The 26,539-nt window shown below is 56.7% G+C and overlaps 2 protein-coding genes and 2 non-coding genes across 8 annotated transcripts; all 4 read right to left on the bottom strand.

Moving 5' to 3' along the window:
• Window positions 1-211: 211 nt before the first annotated feature.
• KANSL2 (KAT8 regulatory NSL complex subunit 2) lies at window positions 212-14,609 on the bottom strand. 5 transcript variants are annotated; one of them, XM_040577897.1, is made up of 10 exons: window positions 14,550-14,609; window positions 12,734-12,995; window positions 11,619-11,797; window positions 10,913-11,027; window positions 10,334-10,497; window positions 7,942-8,108; window positions 6,974-7,070; window positions 4,027-4,280; window positions 1,797-2,033; window positions 212-626 (listed from the first exon to the last, which is right to left on the bottom strand). In XM_040577897.1, exons 2-10 carry the CDS (start codon window positions 12,982-12,984, stop codon window positions 495-497), a joined length of 1,596 nt encoding a protein of 531 aa, XP_040433831.1. In that variant the 5' UTR covers window positions 12,985-12,995; window positions 14,550-14,609; the 3' UTR covers window positions 212-494. The 5 variants fall into 5 exon arrangements, with proteins under 5 accessions (XP_040433831.1, XP_040433832.1, XP_040433829.1 ...); XM_040577898.1 differs by having other exon boundaries at window positions 12,734-12,992; window positions 14,550-14,604; XM_040577895.1 differs by lacking the exon at window positions 14,550-14,609 and adding an exon at window positions 14,179-14,194.
• LOC121080155 lies at window positions 700-828 on the bottom strand. Its single transcript, XR_005825270.1, has one exon. It is a non-coding gene; the product is annotated as a small nucleolar RNA SNORA2/SNORA34 family (small nucleolar RNA).
• On the bottom strand, window positions 6,767-6,895 carry LOC121080156. The gene has a single exon (XR_005825271.1). It is a non-coding gene; the product is annotated as a small nucleolar RNA SNORA2/SNORA34 family (small nucleolar RNA).
• A 569-nt stretch (window positions 14,610-15,178) lies between the features above and the next one.
• On the bottom strand, window positions 15,179-25,814 carry CCNT1 (cyclin T1). The gene is given in 10 exon segments (XM_040577908.1): window positions 15,179-16,576; window positions 16,578-17,957; window positions 18,408-18,478; window positions 18,847-19,010; window positions 21,354-21,399; window positions 21,793-21,855; window positions 23,306-23,366; window positions 24,260-24,388; window positions 24,698-24,779; window positions 25,628-25,814. Coding segments are annotated over 10 exon segments (2,223 nt in total). The 5' UTR covers window positions 25,804-25,814; the 3' UTR covers window positions 15,179-16,525.
• Window positions 25,815-26,539: the final 725 nt, after the last annotated feature.

Raw genomic sequence — 26,539 nt, 5'->3', positions numbered from 1 at the left:
CCCCACACACCCCCCACGCCCCCCCCCCCCCCAGGACACAGGGACGCTCTGCACCCACCTCCATCGCTTTATTGGGGGGAGTCCCCGTGGGGGGGAGTCCCCCCCCGCCATCTGAACACAGCCCAAGCCTCACATCACACCCCCGGCTTCGGAGCCCCCCACCACAGGGGCCCACGAGCCCCAGCCCCCTCCCCAAGACAGAGGACCCCCCCCCCAAGGATGGAAAGCCACCCCCTCCTTTCCTCAAGTCCCCCTGTGGCTTCTCCCCCGGCCACCTGGGTGCCACAGGGGTCCCCACAGGGAGGGGGGGAGGGTCTGGGGTCCCCAGCTTAGGGGTTTCAGCCCCCCCCGTGGCTCCAGGAACCACAAGGGTAGGACACCGGTGCCGGGACAAGGACACCGGTGCCTGCAGGTTGCCACCCGTGTCCCACCGCTGGGCTCCAGCGGCACCGGCGATCGCCAAGGGAGCGGAGAGCCGCCACGTGCTGCCGGTCTCAGCTCACGGACGCCGGCTCCAGGTTCCCGTTGGCGGCCGCTCCGCGGGGCTGGGCAGAGGCGACGGCATCCTCCGGCCGCCTGTTGTCCCTGGGTGCCGGTCGACACGCTGCCAGCGGCAGGGGACTCTGTTGGGGACAGAAAAAGGACGGTGGGCTGGTGGCAGGGGGACGCGGCCAGGCCGAGGCGATGGCAAACGGCAGCCGATGTCGCTCCCGCACGAATTGGCCGTTCCACCGGGCTGGGAGCGCCAACAGACCGGGAGACGGTTCCTCTGGGCTCCTGCTTGAAACCACCGGCTACGGCAAACCGGTGGCCTTCATTCAGGGCCTGGGGGATGCCTGCTCTAGGGCTGGGGTCCCCCCACCCCAAATACTCAGCTCCCGGACGGCGGGGACAGTGCTGGAGGGGTGAGAGGGGACGCAGGACCGAGTGGCTGGTGACATCTCCAAAGACAACACCCTGCAGGCACATCCTGAGCCGGCCACCAGCTCCGGGTGCGACAGGAGGGACAAGTTCCAAGTCAAACCCCAGACTCCAGGAGAAAGCAGAAGCTCCAAGATGACAAGAAGCCCCCCAGATGACAAGCAGAAGCCCCAAGATGACAAGAAGCCCCCCAGATGACAAGCAGAAGCCCCCCCAGATGACAAGCAGAAGCCCCCCCAGATGACAAGCAGAAGCCCCAAGATGACAAGAAGCCCCCAAGATGACAAGAAGCCCCCCCAGATGACAAGCAGAAGCTCCAAGATGACAAGAAGCCCCCCCAGATGACAAGCAGAAGCTCCAAGGTGACAAGAAGCCCCCAAGATGACAAGCAGAAGCTCCAAGATGACAAGCAGAAGCCCCCCCAGATGACAAGCAGAAGCTCCAAGATGACAAGAAGCCCCCCCAGATGACAAGCAGAAGCTCCAAGATGACAAGAAGCCCCCCCAGATGACAAGCAGAAGCCCCCCCAGATGACAGCTCCACTTCAAACCCCCAGCTGGGAGACAAGGGGCTTCCCCCAGCGGGCAGTCCCCAGCCTGCGAGCCATCCCCACCCCATCCCAGACAGCTCCCATGCCACCCACCCCACGTCCAGCAAGAGGGTGGCACCCAGCCACCCACGATGGCGGCGACCCCTCGTCCTCCTCTCCCTGCCTGGGGACAGGCTCCGGCTGCCACCCCCTCGACACTCCGAACATCATCCAGACCATGGGGCAGCACGGGGCAACCCACCGGGGCCCAGCTGCGTGGCTGGGGGGGGAAACCAGAAACTTCTGCCCCCCTGGGACCCCCCCCCCGGTGATGTCCTGGCTGTACCTGTGTGGGCAGCTCGGCTGGTGGCTCGGTGGCCAAGGAGAAGACGTGAGCGGAGGAGCCGCCCCGGTCTGTCGGCACCGTCTGCGGGGGGATGCCCGGGTGGGAAGGTTCCTCCAGGGCCAGGATATCTATGGGGGCTTCGGCGACGTCTCTGAGGGACTGGTCGAGGGCCACAGATGGATCAAAGAGCAGAGGGGACGGGGGACACGGCATACCATCGCCCACCACGTCCAAGTCCTAGGAAAGAAAACACCGGGAACGGCTCATCAGCGGGGCAGGAGCGGGCAGCAGACCCCTCCGCAGGCACCGGAGGAGGAAGGCAGAGCAGCGGGCACGATGCCACCGGGACCGCCGGCCTCAGCGGCCGGGACCACAATCCCAGGAGCCTTTCTCCTCCCAGAACGGCGCGATCCAGGCTGGCAGCGCCGCGCTCCCGCTGAAAACAAGGCGCGAGGCACAAGGTCTGGAGCCCAGCGTGATGTGCTGCCCCAGCAGCATCCCGGAGGGCCGTGAAAGGGTCCAATCCTGCTCTCCTCGGGGCACCCGGAGCAGTCACCCCTCTCCCCAAGATTTCACGCAAGCCTTTTTTTTTTTTTTTTTTTTTGCCCTGACACAACACATTGGTGTGGACAGTCCCTGGGCTCGCTTCTCCGTCCGCCCTGCTCGCTGCCGTCTGCCGCGTGCGTGGAGAGCGCTGCCGACGCCAGAGGCTGGGATTCCTGCAAAGCTATTGTTGTTAAAAAAAGAGGACAGGGTCGGGTTTGGCTTTGGAGGGTGTTTTGCCATCGAGGCAAGATGCCTGCGACTCTACCAACCCAGCCTGACGCAAGATACAACCACAGATGCCCTACGCGGCCGTACGCCCGCCGTAGCTCCGAGCCCCTCCGATCCTGGGCTCTCCCAGGGTGGCTGCCGTTCGGATCCTGCCCGAAACATTCAGGATTCCTGCCCGAAGCACCCCGAAAGCCCTGCGGAGAGCGGGGGACCCTCTCGAAGGAGAGGCTGGGGGAGAAAACGTTCCCTTAATCATTGCGATCCTAAAAAAAAAACCCCCGACCAAACCCACCCACAAAGGCCGTTTTCAGAGAGAGCGGCCCCACGGGAAGGGGGGCTGGGATCTCCGAAGCCCACCGAAGGCAGGAGAGAATTCCCTCCACCCCAGGGGTGCTGGGTCCAGCCTGACCTGACCCAGCAGCAGCACTTGCTCTGCTGCGTTCAAAGCCGTGGCTGCTGCCATCCCTGGGATGCCAACGCTGCTGGGCCATCCCTCCCCCACTCTAAAGCTGTTGACATTTGCCCCCCCCCTCCCCCAATCTCAGGAGCATCCAAACACTAGAGCAAGTGATACCTCGTTCAGACCAGCGGCTCCAAATGACCGTGGTAATTTTTTTTTTTTTTTGTCGTCGTTTAAACAAATTTCAGAGGATTTAAGCATGTAGGCTTAACATACATGCAGGTCATCAGAATAATCCGAGGATTAAAATCCTCATGGGAGAGAAGCGGGGGGAAAAAAAATTAAAAAAAAAAAAAAAAAAGAATTCTCTTTTTAAAAAGCCCCTAAACACCGACTGAAATGAGAGCACGGTCCTTCGAAAGGCGCAGTTGCCAATCCTAGGGAAACAAACACCTCCCAAACCTTTTGCATTCCTGCACGTTTTTCAAGAGACTCTTCTTCCCCAAGCCAGCAAGAATAAAAATAATTTTACATTATCTGTGCTGGGGAGGCAGTGATTTACATGATGTCCAAGCGTTCTCCGCATCGAGAGCGCCGGGTCTGCTGCGCTGCAGCGGAGTTATTTCAGTGTGACTTGACGGTATGGGATGAAACCAGCAATATTCAGGGCCAGCAAGAATAAAAATAATTTTACATTATCTGTGCTGGGGAGGCAGTGATTTACATGATGCCCAAGCGTCCTCCAGACCAAAAGCACTGGGTCTGCTGCGCTGCAGCAGAGTTATTTCAGTGCGACTTCACGGTATGGGATGGAATCAGGAATATTCAGGGCCAGCAAGAATAAAAATAATTCTATATTATCTGTGCTGGGGAGGCAGTGATTTACATGATGTCCAAGCGTCCTCCACATCGAGAGCACCGAGTCTGCTGCGCTGCAGCGGAGTTATTTCAGTGCAACTTGGCGGTATGGGATGAAACCAGCAATATTCAGGGTAATTTTTTTCCGCAGGACACGTTGTGTGCCCACCTCTCCCTAAAGCACCCTGCCCAACTTACATCACTGAACTCCAGGGGCAAGCTCTCCGTGGGCTGGAGCTCAGCGGCGCTCAAGTACAGGTCCGTGGGGGCAGCTTCCAGTTCCTCGGGGACAGCCAGGACCTGCTCGGGGACGTACATCTGAGGAGGCAGGCGGAGATGGAGCGGACAGCACGGATCCTCGGAGAGGCTGACGGGAACCGGCTTGTTGCAGGGCACTTCCTCGGAGCCTTGACACGGCTTAAACAGAGTCTGGTTAGCGTCCTGGCAGATATCTGGCAAGATTTGGGTCAAGGGAAACCTGCACAGCTACGGACACGGATCCAGAGGTAGAAATATTCCCCCCACCCCCTCCAGAAAACAGTGTTAAAACCCCACACATTTTTTTTTTTTTTTTCTCCCGAGGCCAAGAGTCCAGGCTTCAGAATCGCACCCCGACTGCCCGCTGCCGTTACTTGCGGGATGGAAAACGGGGACAACAGCGAGAGCCTCTCAGTGGGGGCTGGGAGATGGAGCTGGATCCCTGCAAAGCACTCGCAGATCCTCAGATGGAAGATATTACCAACGCACAGGCTTACTTTTTATTTGCAGACATCCATCTGCACAAGCCTTAACATCGACCAGGCAAGCAGAGATACGAGCACACACAATGCTTTTTCCACAGCCAGGAGTTTAGTTCCGCTATTTCTATCTTCCCAGTGCATTTTTCCTTCCCAATGGAAAACCTATTCCTGCCAGAGGTGTAAATGGGATTTCCTGCCTTTAATCACAAACAGAAACTCGGCTCTGATTGCATGCACCGTGCTCGCGGAGAAATCCACCAGCAGAGAGGATCCACCAAATCCCCTCCTCTGCCCAGAGCCCTGTGAACCTACAGAGGGACCCACCGCTGAGGCTGCGTGAGGGTGTCCACAAAAAAACCCCCAAACTTTTACTGACGAGTCGTGATGTTTCTACTTACTGCTGCAAGGAACAGCTGAGACCTGTCACCTGCGTGGAGGCCGTCCCCGGCTCCGCTCGCTCGGTGACACGATTCGGAGCTGGAGCCAAAGCAGGTTTCAGGTGTGGATCAAGCTTTTCAGGTCAGGTATATTGATAGCAAACCCACCCAAAGAACTGCCCCGCTGTCTGGGGGCTTCACGCCGCACTTTCCTCTTTGCACAACGTGGGAGAGGACCTCCCACCCCCGGCTTCCAACCCCACAGCAACAGGCAAAAGGCACCAAGTTTAAACCCAATTTCTTAAGCCACCCCCAGGTTTCTCATTCATCCCTCCCTCCCTGCAGCGAGGCAGCTGTGAAGGCACCCAAACAACTTCCCGACAGATTATGGGGAGCCCATCACCTGGGCTAGCAGCAACGCTACCGGGGAGCCCAGCCCAGAGGAACCAAATCTCTCAGACACCCGAGGGCAGATGTGATGAGGAAAGCGTCTCTGTATGAACAGCAGGGTGGGGAAGCCAGATTTTAATCTCTCTGAATGACTCCCTGATCAAGCACCGACTTTATCGGTAGCCAAAAAGCAGAGATTGCCAAGATGACAAAAATCACGTGCTCCACCTGGAGCCCAACAGCCCAGCTGGGTTCGGTCCCTTTTTAACGCATTGTCACAAACAATCCAGCTCCTGAAAAGCAAACAAAGGCCAAGAGCCTCCCCGACAATGCACAAAGCAGAGCAGATTGCAGATGTTATCGGCTCGGCAGGGCTGACCCAAGTAAAATCTTGTTTGTGTCAGTGAAAGTCAGCTGACAGCTCAGACGTAAGGAAATCAAACCTCGCTTTTTCCACTCCCTTCTTGGCCCGCCTGCTCAAAGCGAGCCAGCTGCAAACAGCAACTCGCTCAAACTGTTTTAGGGCTTATTTATCCTGTCTTTATTTTGAAGTATACGGTCACTAGAGAGAAACAAAGGCAGCTTCCTGCTCCCTGGGCTTCTCCCCGTGCATAGCTGGGGTCGAGCCTGCCAACTTCAGCAACAAAACAAAACGAAGAGCTCAAACAAAACGAAGAGCTCAAACAAAACGAAGAGCTCAAACAAAACGAAGAGCTCAAACAAAACGAAGAGCTCATCCTCCCCCTGGCTGCCAGTTCTGCTCTGGGACCTAGCACCGGAGCTTCTCTCCTGACTCACCCCAGCCACAGCTGCTCACGCAGCTCCACCACGATCCAAATCTGCTCCTGGACACGTCCACCCAACCCCAAGTTGGACAAGGAGTTGTACAGACGCACCTAGGGCGACATTCGGTTCGTGGATCCCACGTTGGGGTGGCGATCCCCGAGCTGAGGGGGGACCCCAGTGGAAATTTCAGTGCTGGCTCTCCAAAAGCTGAGGCAGTTTCAGGGAATTGAAGAGCTCGAGGCTGTGCCAACCTCTCAAGGGGTCAAAGGAGACCGAGCTGCTCCGTGGCGGCCCCGAACAACCTAGGAAACTCCTCTCTCATTCAGATCCTCCCCCCAAAAAAAATAATAAAAAAAAAAAAAATCACTGAGCACATGCTTCAGCAGCCAGCCAGCCCTCCCTACGCACATCCCTCAGGGCAGGACTCCTACCAACACCCTGCTCGGGGGTCGGGGGGGGGCTGCTGGCACCCAGCACCCGCAGCCAAGCTTCTACCCTCCTCCAATACAGCCAGAAACCAGCTCGTGCCTCCCTCAGGCTTCGTGAGGTTCCCTTGTCACTTCCAAATGAACTGGCCGCCCAGTTTGGATGCTCTGGAGGGCTGCGGTGGGACCTCCCGGGGCGGAGGAGGCAGCAAGCGCAGCCCTTTGTCGCTCCCGCACGAATCGGTCGTTCCACCGGGCTGGGAACGCCAACAGACGGGGAGACGGTTCCTTTGGGCTCCTGTTTGAAACCACCGGCTACGGCAAACCGGTGGCCTTGATTTAGGGCCAAAAAGAGCAGAGACCCACTTCAAGCTGCCAGCGAAGAGTCAGGAGAGCAGCCCAAGAGCCCAGGCAGATCAAAGGATACGCGTAAGGCAGTGCCTGGTCATCGGGAGGGACTGGTTGGAGCATCGGACGTCGTCAACAAAGGCCAAGCACCTCTGGCTGGAGCGGGTGGTGTGCGCCTGCAAGTCCAAGAGAAGAGCTGAGAGCTCTGGAGAGCCGTCCAGCTCTCCTCCCGAGAAACCCCCCCGGGCTACACAACACTTTTGGTCCTGCTTTCAAAACACGCCAAGACCAAACTCTCAGTTCCACTCCAGCAGAGCAGCCCAGCTCCTCGTTACGTCCTTCTCATTCAAGCTTTTCTTAAACCGAGCCGAGCTAAGGCGGCACGAACTCGATTTCAACAGGAAGAACTTCACCTCGGGAGTACGTCCCAAAGAACGAGGCGGCTCGGACTTATCTTTCAACTTTCGGGAGCCAGTTAACGGAACGCTTTGAATTTTAAAAAAAGAGTTACAAGAAACGGCTGCACGCAGCTTCCCATTTGGAATGATGCGCGACGCGAAAGGGCCTGCCCTTTGGTCCCCACAGGTCTAGGAGGAACCTGGGTTTCACGAGGAGAATTTTCCAGATGTTTTTTTCAGCGTCAAAAAGTCAGGGTGTGTTGGGTACTGAGCCCTCCCTTTCAAAATGGAAAATTCTCCAACCCCACACCTGAATTTCTCTAGTTTTGGTGCCCATTTAGCAGTCTGGGCGCCCCTTTAGAAGCCTGGGGGGGCCATTTAGAAGCCGGGGGGGGCCATTTAGAAGCCGGGGGGGGCCATTTAATATGATCCCAGGAACACCTGAGACTTTGTGGATACCCAGGGTGCTGTCCAGGACCAGATCCTTGCAGAAAGGGTGTGACAAGGGACAATCCAGCAGGGAAAGAGCAAACCCGAGCCGGGCTCGCTCCCAGGAAGGGAGGAGAGGCGAGACCCGGCTTCCAGGCAAGGCTGGAACTCCAACCACCCCCCACCCCCACCCCCCCAGCCGCGCGCGGGGCGTACCTACCTGCTGAGCAGCGCCGTCGGTCGCCAGCATCCTGCGCTCCTTCAGCTGCCGGTGGAGCAGGGCCTCCACGCCGTAGCGTTGCCGGTAGCGGCGCAAACACTTGAGGCGTTTCAGGTTCTCACGCTCCTTGGCCATCAGCCCCTCGGGGCCCGTCAGGAGGCTGCTGCCTGCGGGGAGCCAGGGAGGGGTCAGAAAACACCACCCCACCTGCCACGTCCTTCCATTATTTTTTTTTTTTTTTTAATTTTTTTTTTTTTTTTGGTACCCAGAGCCAAAATGAGCTCTCGAGAGCTCCAGCCGCTGACTAATGAGACAGATGTCGATGCACAGAGTGAACAAGGAGGGAGAACGGCGTGTACAAACAGGAAACTCATCTGCTGGTTACACAAGATGACAAAGGAGATTCCAACCCGAAATTTATCCCAACGTCTCCGCGCGCATCAGGAGCGCTTGGGCCAGCACGAGCGATTTCACGACTCCGTTTCGAATAATGTGCCGGCACGAGCGTTTTCAAAACTCCGTTTCGAATAACGTGCCTGCACGAGCGTTTTTAAAAACTCCGTTTCGAATAACGTGCCGGCACGAGCATTTTTAAAAACTCCGTTTCGAATAACGTGCCGGCACGAGCATTTTTAAAAACTCCGTTTCGAATAACGTGCCGGCACGAGCATTTTTAAAAACTCCGTTTCGAATAACGTGCCGGCACGAGCATTTTTAAAAACTCCGTTTCGAATAACGTGCCGGCACGAGCATTTTTAAAAACTCCGTTTCGAATAACGTGCCGGCACGAGCATTTTTGAAACTCCGTTTCGAATTATGTGCCGGCACGAGCATTTTTAAAACTCCGTTTCGAATTATGTGCCGGCACGAGCATTTTTAAAACTCCGTTTCGAATTATGTGCCGGCACGAGCATTTTTAAAACTCCGTTTCGAATTATGTGCCGGCACGAGCATTTTTAAAACTCCGTTTCGAATTATGTGCCGGCACGAGCATTTTTAAAACTCCGTTTCGAATTATGTGCTGGCACGAGCATTTTTAAAACTCCGTTTCGAATTATGTGCCGGCACGAGCATTTTTAAAACTTTGTTTCGAATAACGTGCCGGCACGAGCATTTTTAAAACTCCGTTTCGAATAATGTGCCGGCACGAGCATTTTTAAAACTCCGTTTCGAATAACGTGCCGGCACGAGCGTTTTTAAAACTCCGTTTCGAATAATGTGCCGGCACGAGCATTTTTAAAACTCCGTTTCGAATAATGTGCCGGCACGAGCATTTTTAAAACTACGTTTCGAATAATGTGCCGGCACGAGCATTTTTAAAACTCTGTTTCGAATAATCTGCCGGCACGGGTATTTTTAAAACTCCATTTCAAATAATGTGCCGGCACCAGTATTTTCAAAACTCCGTTTCGAATAATGTGCCGGCAAGAGTATTTTTAAAACTTCTTTTCAAATAATTTGGCCGCTCAAAAGCCTATCGCGATTTCTGCAGGCAGAAGTTTTGTCAAATTTCAGCTTGCTCCCATGCAAGTTCTGGAAGGTTCCTGTAAGCACTCCCAGCTGTAATTACAGGGCAACGCTCGGGATCTGCTTTTCTATTACCGGTTTGCTAAAAAAGAGTTCTACAAAATTGTTACGTACCAAACTTCCAGCTATTTTTACTTGGGACCGAGCTCTATTATGCCATTTTCCAGGACGAGCTATTCTAAGACTACGCTAGAGAAAGCATTCTTTGCACTGCCATGCTCGTTACACCGCCCGCTTCTGCCTCTCCTGAAGTACAAACTTCTCCCTCCGAAAGCCCCAGTTCTGTCCAGGGAGAAATTCAAGCCAGGCAAAAGTGCTTTTGCAAGGGAAAGCTGCATCCGTGCTGAGGAGGAGTATGTCATTACAGCAGCACGGGTGTAACAACCGAAACAAACTCCTGCCGATACAGACAGGACCTTAGAGATGAATCGATTTTTTTTTTTTTGGTTGGGTTTTTTTTTTTGGTTGTTTTTTTTTTTTTTTGGTTTATCAAACCAAAAAAACAGGAAATCCTATACAAAAAAAGAACTTTTGTCTCAGAATTAACTTTGTAGTCTCATTTCCTGACAACGCCGCGAACTTTGAAGAGCAAAGAAATCCGGCAACCCTTCGAACCCAAACGATACGAACCTCCAGGCACCAGGCCAGCCACAGAAATACCTTCTCTAACCGACTTTTCAGTCCCTCGCTAATTCTCAGCCTTACCGAGACAGCACTGCTCTGAAACCTGCTTCTACAAAGGGCAAAAAAATCGTTTGGTTTTTGGTTTTTTTTTTCATGTAGAGTGTTCTGGATGTGGTTGAGAGAAGCGCCGTGCCCTCAGCCAGATGAATATGCATCGGTGACGACTTGTACCGGTACTTGCCTATGGCTTCGTGCTCTCCCTTGCGGCTGTGCAGGTACCGGCGCTTCTTCTCCTTCAGAAGGTGCTGGAGTCGTTTGAACTGGTCAATGTAGAGAGACTGCAGGCGGATCAGCTTCTCTCGCATGATCAAAGCCACCTCCTCAGCCGTGTACACGCCAGCGTGCCTGAAAAAAACCCCAGACAAAACAGGGTGAAGCCTGCCAGGGTCCCTCGGGGCTGTTCTCCCGACCAAAGGACACAGATGTTATCAGAAACGTGGGCTGAATGACACAGATCAATGGGTGACGAGCAGAAAAACTGCATTTATGGCGTGGGTTTTTGAAGCTGACATCACCCAGAGACTGCTGCCAAATGGGCCTCTCCACACTGGAGGAGGATGATCGTCAAACACTTCCCAGAAGAACCACCAGGTCCAAGACGTGCGAGCGTCCCTGCCTAAACTCACCAAAGCCCAAAGTCCAACTGCAACACCGTTAATATCGTCACCAGGAACGTAACCAGCACCTTTTCTCAGGCGTCCCGCTGAGCTCGGACCGCTCCGCACGCCGCGCGTCTGCAAGCGGCCGGCAGCCAACTTACTTCAAGGGATCCTCCTGGTCGCTATCGATGCTGTCAGCCTCGCTGTCGGGATCTCCTCGCCACGTCTGGTCCACCGTGATAGGGTCCTGCTCGCCATCGCTCCAGCTGTCTTCATCTGAAAAGACAAAGTCACCCCGAGCGATAAGACACCGTCTTGCATCCCAGCGCTCGCTGCCGCGGCACAGGACAGCCGGAGACCCCAGGAGCTCAGCTCCACAGCCGCAGAGATGAACTGGCTCTGCCCCTTGCCAAGAAAAGACTTCTCCCCGGCACGGTGTGAGCAAGGGACAGGGAATGAGAGGAAACCCACCAGCTCAGCGCAGCCAAACCTACCTGCCTACCTAGGAGCCACAAACGGCTAGCTGGCCCCACTGAGCAACCCTGAAAGATGGAAAGCTCAGCACCAAGCCAGCGTTCGACAGGCACTGCTAGAACTAACCCAGCCAAGAGGGAAGCCAGCCAACGTTTCTACTCTGTGAGCGCAAGGGAAGAAAACCTGCAGGATTTTGGCCTGGCAGTGTGACCTGCCTACGGTCAGGGGCAGGTGAGACATGCCAGAATTTGCAGAACACCATCTTTTACCCACGGACCCCGGGATATTTTTTTTTCCCCACCGCACTTCAGAAACGACACTCTTGGCATTTCCACACGGAAGAGAGAGAACTCCGGGTCCTCCCTCACCAGTTTTTTTGCTTTCCATTCTTACCCAGGATCCGACTGGCTTCGCTGCGGCTGCTCTCTGCAGTCTGGGAGCCCAGCTCCGTTTTGGCGTAAGAGCTGAGCTGGCAAAGGAGAGTCTCGCTTACAGGCCCAGGATTGGACTTCTTCATTTGAGCTTGGAGCGCCAGAACGTTCCTACGGGCGTGCTCTGCGCAGAACGACGCGCTGCCGGAATAAATCACAAGCTCGTTATAACTCCAAGCCCTCAGCCAGCAAAACGAACAAGCGACGCGGTGAGAAATGTTCCCTGGCACCCGGAGAGCACAGACCCATCACACCTCTCTCGCAGAGCGAGCCGCTGGCTGCAGGTACACCGGCAGAAATGCCAGAGAGCCCCGAGTGGCTCCCAAGACCACACACCGCTGCTGAAACGTCACCTCTGGCACCGGAGCCGGCAGCCCCACGGCACAGCAGCAGGGAGAGAAAAGCGTTTTTTTTTTATTTAAAGGCATTGAAGCGAGCTCCTCTGCTTCCAAAGATTAACACCGGACTCTCAGTTTCCACGCAGAGCGCGCTGGCCCGCGTCCGACGGATGCTTTTTATTGCAGAAGGACCACGGGCGGAATATTGAAGGCCACACAGCCTCCGAGAACGAAACGCGCATCGATGCTCCCGTAAGGGAAACTGCGCTCTGCTGATCTGCTGACCGAACGCCGAGAACTGTTCTAGGTCTTTCCATCCAGAGCAGTCAGAACATTTGACAGGCCTCAGAGAACAGGAACCACAACCGGGTCATCAGCTCCACGAAGGATCTGCGCTGAGGATTATCCGTAGGAACAGACAGCAGCAAGTTAAAGGCGCTGGGCTGAGCGGAGGTACATCTCCAGCTCTTACAAAGGACCTGGATCACTGCAGCCACCTTCCGATGGCAGAGGGCAGCAACCCCACAGTCCTTCAGAACCAAGAGACAACTCCACGCAGCATCCACAACTGAATCTTTTTTTTTTTTTTTTTTTTTAAGCTTAAAAACGCTTCGGAAAGAGGGAGCCGCTTGTCCGAGGTGCCGTAAGCGCAGCACCTGCATCAGGAGAAGGATTCTCCTGCCCTTTTTAATTTGATACGGTACAGAACCAGAGAACCAGGAGAGAGAGAGGTACTCACCCATCCTTCTTCTCCGGTTTGGGCGCGGCGTTGGGACACCGCTTTCCATTCTTTGTTGAAACATAGCTGCACTGCTTGAAAGGGGCACTCCTGTCCTCAAGAATGTGCTTAAGACAAAACTCCTGCCCCTCCAGCCGCGGCTGGGAGCACTGGCGGTGGGTGAAGGCACACGACAGGGGCTCCTGCGGCCGCGGCACAGGAGTAAGGCGGCCTCGGCTTGACGGCAAAACATGGATCCGAATTCTGTTCATGCCAACACCTGCTGGAAAGACGCAGAGCAGTTAAAAGAAGCGAAACAAATGGGCGGAGAGGAGCAACACCTGCTAACGCAGCAGAATAAAACTCTTTTGAACCCCCTCGAACAGGCAGGAGATGAAGTTGCTCCTGTAAAGACAGTTTCTTCCAGCGCCTGAGGAAACTTTTGAGCTCCGGCAGCAACCCCACTTCTGCGCAGAATTAAATATATCGCGCTCACCTGAGGCACCGAGCAGCCACATCCACGCCAAGCGCTGCCGCCTGCCAGCATTGGGGCTGGGGGGGTTACACGTCCCAGTGGTACCCCTCTACCCTCCCCACACCAGTATGGGACCCTTTCCTCCCAGTGCCTGAATCCCACAGCTCCACCCCCCCTCCCAGGGAACCCCCCTCCCACCCATTTGCAGCCCACCGACCCCCGAACACCCGCTACAAACCCCGTCCGTCCCTCCACGGCATCGTCTGCCCCCCCCCCGGTCCCTTCCTCGGTGGGGGGATCCCCCCCGCTTCTCACAGCCCAGAGCTCCCCCCAGCCTGCGCCCCTCCCCGTGCGCAGCCCACCAGCTCCGCAGGGCCCAGTACAGGATCCCACCCGCCCAGTGCGGCACCAGTACGCAACCCTCTCATCCCAGTACAACCCCCCGGGGCAGCTCCTCAGTGCCCATCTGCGTCTCCCGGTGCCCATCCCTGATGCCGGTGGCCCCCGGTGCCCATCCGTACTGCTGGTGCCCCTCGGTGGTCGCCCCTGTGCCCGGTGCCCCCCACTGCTGCCGGTGCCCCCCGGTACCCATCCCTGCTCCCGGTGCCCATCCCTGCTGCCGGTGCCCCTCGGTACCCATCCCTGCTCCCGGTGCCCATCACTGCTGCCGGTGCCCCTCGGTACCCATCCCTGTTCCCGGTGCCCATCACTGCTGCCGGTGCCCCCCGGTGCCTGCCCCTATTCCCGGTGCCCCCCGGTACCCATCCCTACTCCCGGTGCCCTTCCCTGCTGCCGGTGTCCCCCGGTACCCATCCCTGCTGCCGGTGCCCCCCAGTGCCTGCCCCTGCTCCCGGTGCCCCTCGGTACCCATCCCTGCTGCCGGTGCCCCTCGGTACCCATCCCTGCTGCCGGTGCCCATCCCGGCTGCCGGTGCCCCCGGTACCCATCCCTGTTCCCGGTGCCCATCCCGGCTGCCGGTGCCCCCCGGTACCCATCCCTGCTGCCGGTGCCCCCAGCGCCTGCCCCTGCTCCCGGTGCCCATCCCTGCTGCCGGTGCCCCCCGGTGCCGCCCCCCCTATCCCGGTGCCCCCCACGCACGTGCTCCGCCACCCGCCCCGCTCCCCTCCCGCGCATGCGCGGTCGCGCCCCTCGGCTGCCCGGGCGCCGCCATTTTGTCCGCGGGCGGCGGGCATGAGGGGAGCTCCCGAGGGGGGCCCGGATAGCGCTACCGGAGCGGAGGGCGGGATGGAAACCTTGTCCCCGGTCGGTACGGGGTGAAGGTGCCCCGGGGGACGGCGCAGGCGTCGCGACGAAGGGCTCTGCGGACCGCGCTGAGGGCGGGCGGCGCCGCCGCCATCTTACCTCACTGCCGCCCCGGCCTCCCTGCTGCCTCGCCGTACGCCCGCCCCGCCACCTCACTGGTTCGCCCGGCCGCCAATCCGACGAGGGCGCGGAGGCGGTGCGGCGCGCGATTGGCCGGGCGAGCTGTCAGTCCGCAGGGACAAGCCGCGCCCCCGGGAGTCACGTGAGGCGGCGCGGCGGGAAGCCGCCACGTGTGCGCGGCGGCAGCGGGGCCGCCGAGGGGGTTTGCGGGCCCCGGGCGGGGGAACGGGGACGGGAGCGGGGTTTGTGCTTTGGCTCCGGGAAGGCTGAAGCTCCCGGTAGCCCCAGGGACACCAGCGTGGACCCAGGAGGCCCAGAGCCCCCCCCGTGGGCTCTCAGCCCGTCCCTTCCCGGTTATCCCGGGGCAGCGGAAGACCCCCCTTGCTCCCTGCCGGTTAAACGAGGGATGCCCTGCAAAGCCCACCAAGGCGGGAGCAACCAGCCCCCAAGAGAGGTTGGGGGAGGGGAGCAAGCGCCAGCCCTTCGCCAGGAACCGTTCCCGAACCCGCCGCGGGTGGGTTACCGACGGCGGAGGCGCTGGCGAGGGTCTGCGGCACCGACTGCCCTTAAAACCAAACTTGATGTAGAACAAGAGTTTCACAAAACCATACGGAGACAGTACGTTTATTGAAGGTTGGGAAAGTAAAGTCTCGAGAACAAAGGGAACGGTGGTTGGTTTGGGTTTGGGTTTGTTTTTTTTCAGAAACATTCAACCAAATCTCAGGCGGCTGCCCTGGTGCTGGCTCGAAGTCGCGGTGAGAATTGTTGTCACCAGCGCGGCTGGGAACTGCCACGCGCCGATGGAGCCCCTGGAAGAGCTGCCCAGGGCACGAGGACTCCTCCAGCCAGCCGTCCTGCATGGTCCCATCCTGCATCCCAGCCGGGAACGCACCACGCTGCTCCTCTCCAAGTCCTCAACGGGCACGGACCGAGTCCGCCAACGTATTTCACACCTAAAACCTGCCCTACCCGCAGCAGCCCCCGCCACGGGGCTGCTCTGCCCCAGCGCGTCCCTTCACACCGCAGGACCCCCCCCTTGCTCAGCAGCACTCGTCCCTGGGCAGCATCTCCCGACGCTCTTCCCCCAAAAAAACAGCGAGGAGGGGGATCGGCCCTGGGCCAAGCACCCTCGATCCATCACCTCACCCCAGCTGTTCAGCACCAGCTGCCCTGAAACGCCACCAGAAGCCCCCCAGCAGCCCCCCTGCCCCTGAAGCGCCGCCACCGCCGGGGTTTCCAGCAGAAGCGGTGGGATCCGCGGGCAGGGAGCGAGGGATCGAGACGGGATCCCCAAACCAGAGCAGCTTTAGGAGCGAGGAAACCGGACCCACAGCAGCTGGGATCCTCCCCCACACTGCTTCATCCCCTCCACCCCTCAAAACCCTCCTGAACCCCTCAAAACCCTCCTGAACCCACTTTCTGTTGCCATCAGCTGGAGTGGAACCATCCCAAACCCTCACCGGGGTTCCCCCCCCCCCCCCGCAGCACCACAAAATTAAAATGAACAAAACACTAAGATATAAGTTACCGCTTAAATTATTTGTAAAACATCTTAAATTTTCTGTGACATATTTTAAATACACCCCCCCCCCCCCCCAGAGCCGCCCCCCCCCCCCCCCAAATGTGTGTTCCCCAGAGGAGGCTTCAGTTGTAGCAAGGACAGAGCCCACCGCTAACTGGAAGTTGATGGGGGGGGGGGAAAGAGGGGGAGCAAGGAACAGAGAAAGGGTTTCTTATCCTTTCACAGCTTCAACAACTCCGCGCTCTAAATATCAATAATAAAAGTTATATTAAAATAAAATAGTTCTTCGTGAGGCAGTGGAGATTGAACAAGCCCTTTCATGCACCCGCAGGGGCAGCCCAGGTTGAGCTTGGGGGGGGGTAGGGGGGGTGGGGGTGGGGAGAGAGAGAGAGAGGGGGGGGGCTTTGCTCAAACTCAGTAGTAGAAAGATGTTTTACTTGGGGAGAGGGGGGAGGGGGGGGGGCGGTTCTGAGGGGAGGGGGGGGTGGTCGGGGCTTGTCCGTGTTGGCGGTGGCTCTGGAGCTGGTGGAAGCCCGGGGGTTCAAGAGCTCGCCGTAAGAGTGGAAGTCAAAGGCGGGGGGCTGGGTGGGCTGCATGCCCTGAGCGCTCAACAGCGAGTGCAGCATATTGACCGTATCCTGGTAGTCACTGGCCTGGTTGGCGTTGTGCCCGTTGGCCCCCGTGGGCCCCTTGTCCAATTTGTGGCTTCCCCGAGCTTTGTTAGCTTGGGGTAAGGGAAGGTTGCCCAAATCTGAACCGTGCCCTGGCAGGTGGGCCGCCCCGGGGAGGTGGGGGTAAGGGAACGGCATGCCGGGGCCTTTGGTGGAAACTTTGCTGACTTTGGGCTGGTGCTCGTGGGCTACGGCCGCGGTTGCCCCCTCCTCCGGCAGCGGCCTCTTACGGGAAGAGGCGAGGGGACCGTAGGTTTTGTGGGGCGCGGCGCTAGGCTGGCTGCTGCCGTGTTTAGAGTCTCCCGGCCGCTTGGTCGCCACGTTGCTGGGCCCGGCGCCAAGCTGGGGGTGTAAGTGTTTGTGAGAGTGGTGGTTGTGGTGGTGGTGGTGGTGGTTCGAAGAGTGGCCCTTGTGTTTCTCCTTGTGCTCACGGTTCTTGCCGCTGCTCTCGTCCGAGGAGCCGTGCCTGTCTGCGGCGGTTGGCACTTTGATCCGCATTTTTATCTCCTCCTGCTTGGAAGGGAGGGGTCTCTCCCCACCTCCACCTGCCACCGGGAGCCGAAGTTTCAGAGCCGAAGCTTTGTCACTCTTTTCAGGGCCGGGAGGGCGCTCGGGGTTTTCTGAGCCGCCGATGGGAATTTTCAGGATGATCGGAGAGGGGTTGCTGTCCTGCTGGACTTCCCTCTCCCGCTGCTGCTGGACCAGGAGATTCTGCGCGGCGTAGGCATACTGGGAGCGCACGTTGGCCTCCATGTTCTCCAGCTGCCGCTTCTGCGCCGCCAGCTCCTCGGCGTGCTTGGCCCGGTACTCCTTGAGCGACACTTTGGCTGACGGGGCGTTCTTGCCGCTCTGCTTCTGATAGCCAGCGCCATCCTGCTGTAAAGGATGCTCAGCAGCCGAGGAGCTTTCGTTAGTCCTGTGACTCTGGCCGGGCTCCAGCTTGGGTGGAGGGTGCTGGGACAACCAGTGCTCGGGCTGGGTTATATCCGCACCGCTCTGGTCACTGGGCGAGTCCGCTGCGGCTGGCAGAGCCGGCCCCGCTCCGGCGGTCGAGGATGTCGACATGCTCATTAACCCAGCAATGTTCATGTCCGAACTATTGTTCCTGGAAATCATGTTGAGGATAGTCTGCTCCGACAGGCTCTCATCTTCACCGTGGTCGTCAGCCTTTGACTTGCCAGCTGCTTGAGAGGCCTGGAATAAAAAACAAGCGACCGATCACTTCCTCTGGGCTGTCACTAGAGCTCTTTGAGGCTAGCAGCCCCCCCCCCCCCCCCCCCCAGCTCTTATTTAAAGACAAATCCACTTTGCCCCCCTGTGGGTAAAGACACAACCACTGGAAGCACGGCTGCTAGGGCGGCCGAAAAATCAAGGTCTCTCCAGAGTTAATTCAGAACAGACAAACTCTGTCTGGGTTTGTTGGGGGTTTTTTTTGTTGGTTTATTATTTTTTTTTTTGCAGATGCAGAGTATTCTGCATTTTGCAGATGCAGAGAATTCGGATTTTCCCCCCCACACACACACACACGCCCTTCAGACACCGCCTTGCATTGTCATAGCGGAGATGCCACACGGCCTCACAGCAAAAAAAAAGTCAGAGCCTGTGTTCTCCTGCAAGCACCCACAGCCTAAAGCAGATTCTCACCCGCCAGTTCCGGATACGTTTAAGCCGGTTGGGAGTTTTCTCAAGGATCTGCAGGAATTCATGAGTCAGTTCTGCAGAGACACAAAGCCAAGCAAGAGGGTCAGAGGCAGGCAGACCAAGGCTAATCCGTCAGGGCAATCCCTCTACTTACTGATGGAGCTACTGATGAGATGGAGCTACTCCAGGAGGGGAAAATACTCACAACTAGTATCACTGACCACATTTAAACTCATCTCACTGTGCGCCTTTTTTGCCACCTCTGTTGCACCATAGAAGCTGCTGCTGCACTGGAAAACTTGGCAAAACCTAAAGTCCTGGCCTCCACGAACTGGCCAGTGGCCGTGTTTGAATGGCAGACCCAGGAATAGAGATGCCGAAATAATAGAAGAGCCTTTTTTTTTTTTTGGGGGGGGGAAAAAAACCTCGCTCCCAAACTTACCATCTAAGAGCTCCAGAGTTACAGTGCCATCAACGTATTCCCACCAGTGCTTCCCGTCCGTAGAGACTGGGATCTCCCAGTTGGACCACTTACAAGCCAGGTGGATACAGACGCAGGCCACAACGGGAGGGGTGTACTGCAAGCTGAAGGTGGTCAGGTGCAGGCTGACGTCACCAGCAGGGAGAGAGAAACAGAAAGCCATCAACTCCCAAGCCTGAACCTCAGCACTCACAATCGCCCACTGAAGAGACGCTGCACAAGAGGTCGGACGCGGTGGGGAGCTCCCTGCCATTCCTCCCCAGTACCGCCCAGTACTACTGGTACGGGCGACTCGCAGCCCGCTACACCGATTTCTTTGTTCCTTCCCCGTTCTGCTGCAGGGAATTCGGGGCCAGGCAACTCGAAGGCTTTGCAGCTCGTGCGGGATGAGCGAGGCACGCTGCCGCCCCGCTCCAGCCCTCCTCCGAGGGAGAAAGCGAGCGGCTGGATTATCTGCCGCCCCCCCCCCCCGCCCCCCAGCCCTGCCGTGGGCTCTGCTCCGTCTGAGCAGTAACTCACTTCCAAGTGCAACTCCCGGGATGGCACTCAAGGAGCAAAGTGGCCCTTCTCTTTGGCTTTTAGGAAGGGTCTGATCTTTCTCAAATTTTTAGGAAAAAGCGCTGAAGCTTCGGCTGCGAATAGCACCATACTCTGGAGTGACTCAGGAGCGCCTAAAAGGGAGCCTGGCCGCCTATCAAGCATTTTAATTAGTAAAATTAGCGATGTAACAGCTCGGACATCAGTGCCAGGAGATCTAGGTAGCACTGAGAACAGGAGAACGGATGGACTAAGAAAGCATCCTACTCTCCACCTGCAGGAACACCAGGTCCACCGATCCTTAGAAACCGTGACAGCAAGTCGAGTGCAGGATGTGGCCCACCCTCACGCTCCTGAAATCAGCCCTTTTAAAAAGCGCCTGATGAAAACGGTGCCACCGAGCACCTACGGGCAGCTGCAGGATGGCACGATCTGCATTGCTTCGCTACGCTCGGGTTATTAAAACATTTTTCTAATCAATGCAATGCGGAGAGACAAGAGATACGCATCTACAGCCAAAAAGTCTGAAGCCGTTTCACGGATATTGTATTTTTCCATGCATCAGGAAGTCAAACCCAGGAAATTCAGAGCCTTTATCCAGTCAGCCAAGGTTAAGAAGTGAAGTGAAAGTGCACAAGGAGCCTTAACTCTGCCCCGTAACGATGCCAGAAGGAAATAAAAGTTAAAACATCCGAACCGGATTTATCAGGCGTAGCTATACCGTTGAAGTGCCTTAATCAGGCATTTCATGGCATCACTTTTAAGGCAAAATTGAGGCTGCCCGGCTGCATTTCTTTCTTTCTGCCTGGCTTTCTTTCAATTACAACCTTAACTCGTAATTCCTTGGTTTTGCAATTATTGCTGCAGGGATAAAACACGTTTCAAGGATGCATTTACCCAGGCATTACTAACACCACCTTCCCTTGATGCGGGGAAACCCACACAGTGCCCTTTGGAGCTAGAGAACACCCTCAACAGACAATCCTCCCAGCACGCTGCGGAGGTGAGCAGGGAACATCTCTCACAGGCAGAGGGGAGAGAAACTACTCGCCCAAGGCCACGCACATTCCTGGCTTGGCCAGGGCTTGGAAGCATCCTCTGACTTGGCAGCTTCACCTCTGCTAGCGCCTAAACCATCTTTTTCTCCCGTCCTTTCGCTTCTGCGAGCTCTTTCACAAAACCACCGCATTTTCCTTGTCCACGATTTGTTCCAACCATTAACTCCGTGATTTGCCTACAGCTGGTAAGGCAGGATTTTTTTTTTTAATTATTTTTTTTTTAAATAATGTCGGAAGTCCCAACACAAGCACTGGTATCAGCCTTGTGGTGAAAATCTAGTGACAAAACTCCCTAGACATCTCAAGGGGGAAAAAATGAAGGGGCTTTTTTTGTTTCCAAGACTCTGCTTAAAGGGCTGTCTGTCCACTCACACAGGCCAGACAAGGGTATCGTTTTCTCTTGTAATGCCTCATGCCTGCATCCAACTCCTCTTTTTCTCCTTTTATACTCTAGATCAGCCTTCTTTGGGGCACAGACCATATTTGTCAACAATCTGCACAGTACCTACTTGAGCGAAAACTCTCCGACACCTAGGTGCTAAGTAAATAAGTATATATTTGTTCCAAGTCTACCTTTTTGTTTTGGTTTTTGTTTTTTGGTTTTTTTGGGGGGGGGGGGTTGGCTTTTTACTTTCACAACTGCCTAACTCCCCATAAAAGAAAGCGGTGAAGTTCCTGAGCATCCCATCTACCTCGCTTATACGGCTGGTTTTGACCAGCAGCCGGCAGGAGAAAGGGTTCCTGCTCTTTCTGAACCAAACCAAGCGACCCCCAGGTGTTCACAGGCTGAGCAATGCCCCAGGGGTCACCAGTAGCACATCTCCTCCAGATAAGACCCTCTGTTCAAATATGAATCAATTGTAAAATAATAACCTGTTGGTAGCCATGAAATAGGAAGTTTGCGCCAAGTCCTTGCTGGCTGAAAGAGAAAAGGAAAAAAACAGGGCGTTAGTCTGCATATCCTGACAAGTGTGATGATATTTTAGCGCAAGAACCACTGGCCTGTCGCCACCACACACATAACGAGGCACCCAGCACGGTTTGACTAACTCTGCACCACAGCTAGAAGGATTTTAGAAATTATGGTATGTAGAGAGCTCTGCATGGTTCAGCAGAGCCACAACATCGCGACAGTCATTTGCAACTGCCTCTATTTTGACATTCGTTACGGTTACCAAGGACATCGACCGCAGGCGAGTTCTTTAGCAGTCCCGGCTGGACACTCCTAACGTATATTTTCATGGCTCTTCTCTGTCAAGCTGAGGTTACACGGAGGAGAAGCCACAAGCGCCTGACATCTGCCATCGCTTACCTCGCACTAGCTGTGTGCACTTCACCACGTGGGTATGGGGGTGGTCGATAGTGATCTCAAAACCTGGAAGAACACAGACAGACGGCCATCAGAAAACCAGCAGCACACCCCCCCGGCTCTATGAACCTCATGTTTTCCTGCTCCTGGGGGACAAGGCCTTCTCCCCTTCCCTCCTACAGCCCCTGCTCTCTGCTCGGAGGCAAGCAGGAATAGAGGAGCCCGTTTTCCTGTATCCAGAAGACTCAAGTTCTCCAGTCACAAAACCCGAAGGTCACTGCTGCTGCCAGACCTCCAAAGCAGCTAAATGACTTCTGCGCTTGAAAGACCTCACTGAAAACAAAACAACTATTAAGGATTTTAAAAATAGCAGGACAAAGCCTCTTACAGCAGCTGGGAGGAAGGAGAAGACAATGGCATCTGCTCAAAGGAATTTCTGTCACCCAAAAAGCTAAGAGGAAGCAGACGTTTTCCCTTTGAAGGAGCCTACAGCACTAAAGACAACTGAACTCAACCCTTGCTTCAGCTTCCCATTCAGTTTGGGTATTATGTTTTAAAGAAAAGAAAAAAAAAAAAAAAAACACCAAAAAACCAAAACCCACCACTTTCAAATCGGTCCATGTGTGCAACAGATTTGGTTCTTCCCAATGCAGAACATTCTAGAAGAACTGGGACGTTAAAAAAGGCAACTGGAGGACTGAGTCGCTGCAGAACTGGGGTGACAGTTTAGCCACTGGCTTGCCAGGCCAGCACGTGCGAGCCATCGACACACCTGCCCCTCCTGTCCCCTCGGGAGCGAGGGACTGGGGCGTTTACTCTGAACCAATTCCGAAATGACAAAGGCCTACCGAGTAGTTTGGAGTGAACCACTATCTACAGACTGACTCTGAAATGGAACACGTGTTAGCAAAATCAAGTTTTAACAGTACATTTTAGAAAGGAACAGGATACCGGATCCAATGGCCACAGCCCTAAATGTAGGCTCCAGCTTCTACTTTCAAAAAAAAACCCAAAAACTTGCTGGGTTTTGGGTTTGGGTTTTTTTTTCCCCCATGTTCAGCTATCTGATCAAAATATTGAACTTTCAACCCAGGTTTTAAGACATCTCTCAGTGCAAACTGTTGCCTAGCCACAGGACTAGAGCATTATCAAGTTCAACAGCACAACAAAGGACAGCGACCGGTGTCCAAGCGGTACAAAACCTGTTGTGGGAGGGGGGGGAGGAAAAAAAAAAATGAAAAGAAAAAAAAAAAAGAGACGAGCCACACTTCCACGCTTCAATTTCTCTAAGCATTGATCCTGACACAAGTTACACCTGAAAAAACTGATGTTAAAAGGGAAACAGAAGGAGCGGGTGTGAAAAATAGTTTGTTGCCTGGACTCTTGCTCTCCCACTGGCCAGCTGTACATCTGCCCTCCAGCTGTGGAGAAGACTGTGCGGTTAGGCTCTCCGCTCTGCGGAACAACTCCTGGGTCTGAGATTCGTGTGGCAGCCCGTCCGCTTTGAAAAACTTACCCAGGGTCTGCAGTATTATGCTCTCTAGAATGACCAGGTCTTGGGCTTGTTGCAGGTAAGCCTGGGGTTGAGAGGACAGGCAAGTTACTCATGATGAGGCACTCCGTATAAAGCCTGCACATTTCTAACACCCTTTTCTCAGGGAGGCAAAAATAGCAAAGGGGAATCTTTATGCCGATCTGCACTGGGGGGAACTGGCACAGATTCCCTGCCAGAAAAGAGAAAGCAGAGTGCTGGGGTGGACCCGCTCCCCTGCTAGTGCTTCTGCTAGGGGAGGGTTGCTTCGGGATCCACAGTGGCCCTCTCAGTCCTGGTCCCTCGCACTGCACGGGATGGCTATACGAGCAGTACAGGAGAGGAATTAGCTGCTTTTGCCTTATTTTTTTTTTCTTTTTTTTCCTTAAGCTTTCCTGGATAAAGCTGCCCCTTTTCAGCAGGGTTGGCTGCTCAGTTCCAGGTAAGACGGGCTGTCTCGAGAGATGGGGAATCAGCAATGTTTTTAATAAACCCACCGTTAAACACGTGGGGACAGAACAGAACCAAACTGCGCACACCACCTTCTCCGCCACAGACACTACTCAATCGCAGCAGCCAACATCCATGCCCTCCTCAGAAGCTTTTCACGCAGACACCGTTACACAGCACGCCTGAATCACATTTGCAGCAGCACAGCAGAGGAGAACAGAAGAGAGGTCGCCACAGAGCAGGAAAGAAAAGCCTTCTGCTGTACAGAAGCCAAAAAGCTCTCGGTAGCGTAAGAGCAGTTGAATTGGAAAGCTGTCACTGACCATCCTAGGACACAGCCGCTCACTTAGAGAGCGGGTTACTGCGGAACCCGACTGAACAAGATGCTGTAGCCACGCAATTCAGGATGCAGCACGCTTCCGCCATTCCCATTCCTCGTGCCTCTCCGCTCCTCACATCAGAGCCCAGTTCTCCGATCTCAACACTTACCTCACTCTTGGTGTCTAGAGGATTTTCCTGGGGATGCAGACAGGCATGTGCTACCTTGATAACATGCTCCAGCTTACGAGGCTGCTCCTCCACCTTGGCTGCCAAGAACACTGCTGCTGGGACCACCGACTTCAGAAAATTAAAAAAAAAAAAAAAAATTTTTAATTAGTAAGTTCAAGATTAAATTAATTTATTTAAATCAAATAAATTGGGCTAATTCTCACATCTAGAAGAACCACTCCTTTAGGAAACAAAGTCCAAACAAGGGAAAAGGGTCTCTGGTGACCACTGACTGCTACAAACAACCCTTTCCCTTTCCAAACCCCATCCCCTAGGGTCGGTCCCACCATGTCACCCCCCAAGCTGGCTGCCAAGCAGCAGAATAGGAGCTGGGGGGTTCCCAGCGCTTCCCACCCCGCCAGACCCCAGCACACTTACGTTCCTGTGGAACTGGGTGAAGGACTGGACCATGTAGAAGCGATGCATGTACACGATGGCCGTGTTGATGGTGAGTTGGGAGCTGATGGGGCGGTTAAGGAAACACACAGCCCCGATGACAAGCCCGGAGCAGCACCCTCAACCCCTCCACATCCCACCAACACCGGGCTGGGTTTCGCTCTCCCAGCTACTGAGATGCGCCTGGCTTTCCTGGCTCCTGGATTTGGATTTCCTGTGGCCAAGATATGCCTGGCTTTCCTGGCTTCTGGATTTGGCTCTCCCTATGGCCGAGGTGCACCTGGCGCTCCTGGACCTGACTCTCCCCGCGGCAGAGCCTGGCTCACCTTGCTCCCGAAACAGACCTGGCTCTCCCTACCCCTGTCTCTCCCCGCTCTTGAGTCCAGCCAAACTCTCCCTGCTCCTGAAAGGGGCCCGGGGCTCCCTGCGCCCGGCTCGGTCCTGGCTCTCCCGGCTCCTGCAACCGCCCCGGCTCTCCCGGCGTCCCCCGCAACGGCCCCAGCCGCCCCCCGATCCCCGCAACGGCCCCGGCTCTTCCGGTGCCCCCCGCAACGCCTCCGGCCGCCCCCCGATCCCCAAATGGGCCCGGCACCCGAATCGGCCCCGGCTCTCTCCGCTCCCGAAAAGGCCCCGGCTCTCCCCGCTCCCGAAACGGCCCCGGCTCTCCCTGCTCTGGCCTCCCGAATCGAGCCCGGCTCCCCCCGCGGCCGACGGCGGCTCGCCCCACTCCCGGAAGGGGCCCGTCTCTCCCCGCTCCCAAAACAGCCCGGGCTCTCCCCGCAGCCACCCCCGGCCCTCCCTGCAGCCGGGTCCAGCTCCCCCCGCCGCCACCCGCAGGCCTCCCGGGCCCCCCCCCCAGCTCCCAGAGTCGGTACCCAAGCGCAGGCCGTGCGGCCTAGCGCGGCCGGATACACGTTGAGACGCTGCCCCATGTCCTGGAGCAAGTTGGCCGCCTGCTGCCGGTACGAGAGTTCCTTGTCGGGGTCGAGACCGGCGCGGCGCGAAGGGCTGTTCTCCAGCTGCTCGCGGGTGAAATACCAGCGCCGCCCCGCCGCGCCGCCGGCCCCGCCGCCCGCCGAGGCCTCCATGGCGATCTGCGCCCGCGCGCGCACGCACGCACGCACGGACGGACGGACGCACGCACGGACGGACGCACGCACGCACGGACGGACGCACTGATGCTGGAACGCGCTGACGTCACACAACAGAGGCGCGCGCGTCCGGCGGCGTTGGTAGGCGGGGCCAGGGAGGAGCCTTCGTGGCGCATGCGCGTTCCAGAACGCCTGCGCGGGTTGGGGCAGGGAGGGGGGAGGGGCGAGCCGGTATCCGCCCCGCCCTCCGGGACCTACTGTGACCCCCCGGCAACGGGCCCTCCGGCATCTCCGGGACCCGGCCCGCACCTCTAGGCCCCACCCACCGGGCCCGGGCCCCCTGTCGGGGTCTGCCCCTCCCCCCCCCCCCCGGGATCAGGGCCTCCCCCCAGGTACCAGGCCCCACACTGGGATCTGGGCCCCCCCCCCCCCAGCACACCAGGCCCCTCTACCAGGACAGAGACCCCACACCGGGCCCAAGCCCCCTGCCAGGATCTGGGCCCCCCACACACCGGGCCCAAGCCCCCTACCGGGGTCTGGCCCCCCACACTGGGATCAGGCACTCCCCCCCAGGGACCAGGATCTGGGACCCCACACACACACCGGGACCAGGTCCCCTACTGGGATCTGGCCCCCCCCCCATACTGGACCAGGCCCCCACACCGGGATCTGGGCTCCCCCCCCCCCCCCAGGACCAGGCCCCTCTACCAGGATCGTGGCCCCCCCATACCAG

The sequence above is a fragment of the Falco naumanni genome, chromosome 20 (assembly GCF_017639655.2).
Source record: "Falco naumanni isolate bFalNau1 chromosome 20, bFalNau1.pat, whole genome shotgun sequence".
Lineage (NCBI taxonomy): Eukaryota > Metazoa > Chordata > Aves > Falconiformes > Falconidae > Falco > Falco naumanni.
Note: the sequence above shows the minus strand (reverse complement) of the source record. Positions and strands in the feature narration are given on the sequence as shown.

Coding starts and splice junctions, on each gene's coding strand:
- KANSL2 (XM_040577894.1), bottom strand. CDS start 13,230: ATGTGGCTGCTCGGTGCCTCAG. Junction 7,071..7,941: donor CCGACGGCGCTGCTCAGCAG/GTAGGTACGCCC, acceptor TTGGACTTGCAG/GCGCACACCACCCGCTCCAG. Junction 2,034..4,026: donor TGCCCCTGGAGTTCAGTGAT/GTAAGTTGGGCA, acceptor TTTCTTTCCTAG/GACTTGGACGTGGTGGGCGA.